We start from the raw sequence: 5,897 nt of genomic DNA on the forward strand, positions 1-5,897 counted from the left end.
TCCGATCCATCTGACAGTTTTAGGGCACTCCCTTCAAATAATTCCAGGGTGCGCCGACTGACGCAAAACGCTTACAATACTTTTTAAGTACAAAACCGCTCAACATTGAAAATAGTTCTTTATAGGGTTTTGACTTTTCACATACCTACATTATAGTGCTACACCTAATATCTAAGGCGGTTTTGACTCAGGAAGACCTCATCCACATCTCAAACCAAAAATAAACAATTTATACATTTTGTACGATATACAGATTTAGTAATTCTGGCACCCACTAAAGTATATACGATAACAAAATAAGCCTCGTCAACATTTTGAGGAGAAGCTCGGACACTTATTACAGCTAGACTGTGTTCAAACTAAATCAGGCACTCCACAATATTATTTTAATGTCTATTCGCACGAGCCAACCTTTTTACTCAATTTGATCGAGTTCCTAAAATGCGTTGTTTTCGTACACCGGCTCCAACAATAGTTACTGAGATTTTTGGCCTTAATTCAACCGGTGATAAAATATCTCGTAATTCTTTACATATACCTCTGCTACTACAAAATATGTCAATTTACATTAATAAAGATATTTAATATTACTATAATCATATAGGTTTGTGTAATTAAAAAGATGTGTACAAAAATTATTAGATTGAAATATTTGAAGCTAAGCATCGGTTGCAAAAACCACACGTTCTTTAAAATTCAGCCAAATCGTTTTGGAATTTTATTTTAATTCATCCGTCATTGTTGGCGCGTGCGAATAGGTGTTTGATATAGTCGTATTCTCAACGTTAACGAAATGGAAATTTAAACGCGATCGTCGACTATTTTGGGTACCCGTATGGCCTTTGGCGACCATTTTGTTAATCTCCTTGAATTAATTGCTAGTCAATTTTTGTTTGAGCCGTGACTAACGCGTAGGTGTGTATATAGCGACGGGCCCAGGCCCCCAAAACGCCTTAATTTACATAGGAAAAGCGACCTCATTTTACTGGGCCCTCTATACTACGGGAGCTAATAACGTATTACGACATCTCGCAAACGGCCACGAGCATTTCACTGTGTGAATACCTTTGGCCTGCCCCAAAGCGCTTTACGGTCAAATTCGAGCTAGACTTTCGCTGGGACTGAATGTAAAACGTCGGACAGCTTAGGGTGGGCGAATAGTTTCCTCCTACTTAAAACATCAGAACGGCAACTAACTATTTGTACAAAACAAGCGAGAAGCTCCTTTGGAAGAGTGCCGTCTCAATTAGCCATTCAACTTTCAATGACGGTTTTGCTTCGGCGGTAAAATTTATTTCTCAGTGATTTGGCACTTCTTCCGACGATTCCTTTTTCGACGGTTCCGCTGGAAACGCTTTCGGGCTTTTGAGCGACCTCTTTGACGGAAGCAGCGTGCTGCAAAGCGGTGGCCCCGGCCAGGCTGTGAGACAGAGCTCCGGCCAGCAGGGGATTCATGCCGGCCCTGACCATGGGTTGCGCCTCCTTGAGCGCCATCAAGCTGGCGCCCGTCAGCGTGTGCCTCCGGAAGCGATTGGGAGTTTCAATCTGCTGCATGTCGACGCTGGAAGGATCGGCCTGGAAGGCCAGCGCGTTCATGATGACGTGATCTGGAATGACTCCGAGAGGGTGGACCTCGCGCATCAGAATGTTGGCCGGGATTTTGTAGAACTCGATATATTCGAGGAAGGTGTAGAAGGTCTCCCGCAGCTCGGCGTTGGGTTCGTTTTCGCAGAAGTGTTGACTCCAGTGTAAGGCAGCGTGAAATTTGACCAGTTCGTCCGCCCGAAGCTCCTCTCGGGACAGAATCAGACAAACCACGTGTTGAGGTAACATCGCGAAAGAGCCCAGGCTTAGCACTTCGTTGCCGTGAAGATCGACGTATTCCAAAACCTGTCAACAAAGATTTCCGTATTATCTAACGAAACGGAACGTTTACTGTTTTCGTACTTTTTGTATGAGCGATTTGGTGCATTTGTACTGAATATATCTTTCGGCCGATGCTAGCAAGGCGCAGACTGTATCGACATTTACGCAACTTTGGACGAATCCCATGCACGCTTTGCGCAATTCATCTAGACCGTAGTAATCGGCCGCGTTTACCAAACCTGCGAAAAATGAATTGTTTTAAATGAAAGGGTATACTTTTCGTATTGGGATCTAACGGTTCTAACCTAAAAGCGTTCTCGCTTGTAGCGTGACGCAACCGGTGTGTATGTATTCGATCAGTTGACGGAAGACATCCGGTTCAAATTCCTCCACTATGATTGTCTGATGAGTAGGCATCGGAGGCTAGAAAATATAAGTGAAACGCCTGTTATACGGATTTAAGTGATTCGGAGACGAGCGCCTAAAACCGTTACCTGTTGATATGGAACGTGCAGAATGGGCTCGCTGCTTCTTTTGAGGAAGTACTTGAGACGATTGGTTTCTCGGAATTCTTTTCTTCTCGTACTGTCTTTGGGCGATCCGCCGCCGCTGTGTTGACTCAAACGGAACCCCGGACCGGCAGAATAAAGCATTTTGTGGAATATCCTAAATCAAAAACGCTATTATTCAAATTTCCTTAGCACCCTTCGAAACGATAAATAACGCGTTTCACCTGCTTCGCGCCGCTAGAACGGCTTTGACGGCACACACAGGTTCCCTGGTTTCTCCCACGAGAAAGGTGATGTCGCACAGCTCTGGCATGCTGGCCAGGAACTTCATGTCTTCAGCTAGCCCGCTTTTGTTCTCGAACAACGACAGATCATTGTCGTCGTCCGACGGGCTTATTTCTTCCGACATTTTTCCAAACACTGCTATAAACAACGGATTTCATTTAAACATGTATTCTACCACCCGTGAAATAGTTGGAGAAATATTCTACAATATGAAATTTTACTCATTTGCTTGTTTACACCATAAGTCTATAATATTGTTCCACAAGTTTGCCACTTTAGGGAATATTTTACAGAGAGCTAGTAATGGAGTGACGTCATCACAAGAAGAAAATATCCCCTTAGCGAGGCGCTGTCAAAGGCTACGTGTGACGCGTTATTAAGCGGACGCAAAACGGCGACAAAGCCCGTAATGCAGTCTATCTTGTGAATAACTCTCAGTAAAACTTTTGTATGTGAAGAATATTAAGTGTCACACTTAATTATGTAATTATATTATTCACTTATGGTGAAACTAATATACATTAATCGCTATGAATGTCTGTAATATCTATTTTATAGGACACTTATAACACCAGAAAACTATACAGGGTGTCCACTAAAAAAGTATAATAATGGAAAAGCTATTTCTTGTTTGGAATTTGATATTTTCCTGTCGCAGGGGGTCATGAGATGATATAAAATTCAATGACCTTGAACCATGTCCTCAAGGTCATTTAAAATCTATTTCGAGAACCGTTTGGCTTAGAAAGGTGTGCGCTATCACCTTTTATATTCAAGTGGCTTCCACTTTTCTATTTGGATTAAATAAACTGTACCAGGGAAACTATAAATGTATACACTTGGAATGTCTAAGAAAAACTATGGTGGTCCGGATGATTCTCATAGAAACAGACATGGCTTACCAATGAGATGTCGCTCAGGACGTGCTAAGCAAGCCCTAAGCCTTGTCTTCACTTACCAGCTTTGCTTTTTTTAAGCATCTAAATACGCGATTTTACGCGGTAAAAGACCAGTTTCCCAGAGAACGTGACAAATTCTCCGAGAACTAATCGGGGTTTCTTAAATTCATTTTCTGCTTAGTCTATTTCCCAAGTGAGTGTCCTTAATCATGGACACTCTATCTCTAACCGGACAGGAAAAGCTGTAGCTTCCACCATACAAAATCACATGCCGCAGCCACCGTCTCTCTGTAAAGGGGGAAGGATCAAGAATTTTGAAAGTTTCGGGCTGTCAAGGCCATATAATTCGTCACGTGGTCGACAAAAAGTTCCGTTTGAAATGGGGGTTTACATTTTTTCGAATTACCTTGACGGCCCTGCGAATCGAGTACGGCCGACTATTTCAGCTAATAAGAAGTAGGACGCAAACGGATAGTGAGGGGGTACCTCTTTTAGGCTGCTTTTCCCGTCCGGTTAGAGATATAGTGTCCATGCCTTAACTTTCTTTCTCCCGCACGGTTTCTTAGCGACTTCAGCCAGCCAATGAATTTTTCTTCTTACATTCGACGTAGTTTAAGCCCCACCCGTTTCTCAAGCCGCTTTCTAAACACGGTGGAAATGTATACATTCCAAGTGTATACATATATAGTTTCCTGAAATCACCAGTTGTTATATTTTAAATGCACTCGTATTTTAAATTCATAATTTATAATTATTTAATAAAAATGCGTACTGTTTTTTAAAAACAATGAAAATATTTTAAAATGGAACTTGGAGTTTTAACTGCTGATCATGTAGATGCTAATAAATAACTCATCCATTCGATCATCATTGTTTATTTTTAAACAAACGCGTTTAAGATATTAAACATGAGACGATAAAATAAATTAATCGCGTGAAAATGGTAAGAGTCTAAAAAAAGGTTTTCTAAACTCAAAAAGCGTGACCAAGATATACTCTTGAACCATTAAATGATTTCAAATTAATTTCCAGTATTCATGGTGGAGTTATAAATATACTGAGAGTATCGGTGATTCAGATAGTGAAATTTATTTTCGATTCCTCCGAGAACACCATCTGGTGGTTCAAATGAGTACTAAACCGAAGTATCGCTCTTAATCTACTTTTTAATATTAGTGAACTATAGTGAACTTACTATTGCTTTAAAATTAAAAAGTTAGTAAAAATGTACATTATATAACGGCACTAAAAATATTTTCCACCCAACATTACACCCCACATTAACGGAGTATTTCTTAGAATTTAATCTACCTGTTGATAAATAAACCATTGTGCATTAAAAAAGAAAATAACTACTAAATGATTCCTGTAAATCCACAAAAAAACAAGTAAATTATAAAAATCAATATTAAACTGTATAATTTTCCCTTATTTATTTTTACCTGGCGAGAGGATCCGAAGTTAAACGAGTCTGCTTTTAAAATAACAGAGAAAAAGCTCGCGTGGCTAAGTGCATTGGCCGTAGCGCTAAGCCTAACCATTTGCCAGAGTCTGTCTTAACCGTTGGGAAGACATCGATCCCAACTGTTGCTCATCTTCGCACGGAACAATTCACAACATTCATAGGTTCCGAAAATCCGAAATACAACAACGAGGTTACTACAGAAATATTACGCTGGTCGTGAGTGAGACGGCTGGTGATTGGCTTCCGAATTAGGCAAAGGGCTGGTCTAATATTCGACACTCAAGATGGGCTTTCATTTCCAGCACGAGACAGCGAGAGAGGTAGAGAGAGAGAAGGCGCTGAACGCGAGACTGAGATGTCTGAGTTGGTAGTGGCTCGGTGCAGGCGAGGCGCGTCTACGGATTACTACTCCAGAAAGTCGATCGATAGGCAGAGCGAGAGCTCTTGACGAAGATTCAAACTTCTTATCAATGGTCAAACTCCTACTGCTAAAAAAAGGGGGAGCTACCTGTTGAGTAGGAAATACCTGTTGCAAAGAGAATGATCGAATTGTGCCGCGAATGCCCGAGATAGTCAATATCAAAAGCCAGATCTGAATATCTTTCTCTCCGAGATCGCGGATAATTTTTAAGACAGTTGGCAGGCCTAACGCGCCATAAATATCACAATGTAATATTAAGTTGCGTCTTTTATTTAGACGGTGTTCAAATCTTTGAATGGGGAGCGGATACGAAAGGTACGCACCGGTTCCTCCTGCTATTGATTTTCGTTGGCCGTCTCGGGATACGGTGACCCTAGAAATCGTGCCTCACTTACAACGATAGCGGCACTCCGCAGTCTACTCTTTAATCAATTATTATTCGACTGTTTTGT

The 5,897-nt window shown here is 41.2% G+C and overlaps 1 protein-coding gene across 1 annotated transcript; it reads right to left on the reverse strand.

Moving 5' to 3' along the window:
- Positions 1 to 1,254: 1,254 nt before the first annotated feature.
- gprs (speckle type BTB/POZ protein) lies at positions 1,255 to 5,129 on the reverse strand. The gene is made up of 6 exons (XM_090156441.1): positions 5,002 to 5,129; positions 2,600 to 2,795; positions 2,361 to 2,532; positions 2,172 to 2,289; positions 1,948 to 2,105; positions 1,255 to 1,890 (listed from the first exon to the last, which is right to left on the reverse strand). The coding sequence occupies exons 2-6, from the start codon at positions 2,782 to 2,784 to the stop codon at positions 1,255 to 1,257; spliced, it is 1,269 nt and encodes a 422-aa protein (XP_090012567.1). The 5' UTR covers positions 2,785 to 2,795; positions 5,002 to 5,129.
- Between the last annotated feature and the right edge of the window lie 768 nt (positions 5,130 to 5,897).

This window comes from Leiobunum rupestre, chromosome 8 (genome assembly GCF_980474605.1).
Source record: "Leiobunum rupestre chromosome 8, qqLeiRupe1.1.hap1, whole genome shotgun sequence".
NCBI classification, from domain to species: domain Eukaryota; kingdom Metazoa; phylum Arthropoda; class Arachnida; order Opiliones; family Sclerosomatidae; genus Leiobunum; species Leiobunum rupestre.

What these genes read in the sequence shown, in the direction of transcription:
- gprs (XM_090156441.1), bottom strand. Translation starts at nt 2,784, where the DNA reads ATGTCGGAAGAAATAAGCCCGTCGGACGACGACAATGATCTGTCGTTG. An exon ending in ACAAGCGAGAACGCTTTTAG is followed by an intron (nt 2,106 to 2,171) that starts GTTAGAACCGTT and finishes CATTTTTCGCAG; the next exon opens with GTTTGGTAAACGCGGCCGAT. An exon ending in CCAAATCGCTCATACAAAAA is followed by an intron (nt 1,891 to 1,947) that starts GTACGAAAACAG and finishes CTTTGTTGACAG; the next exon opens with GTTTTGGAATACGTCGATCT.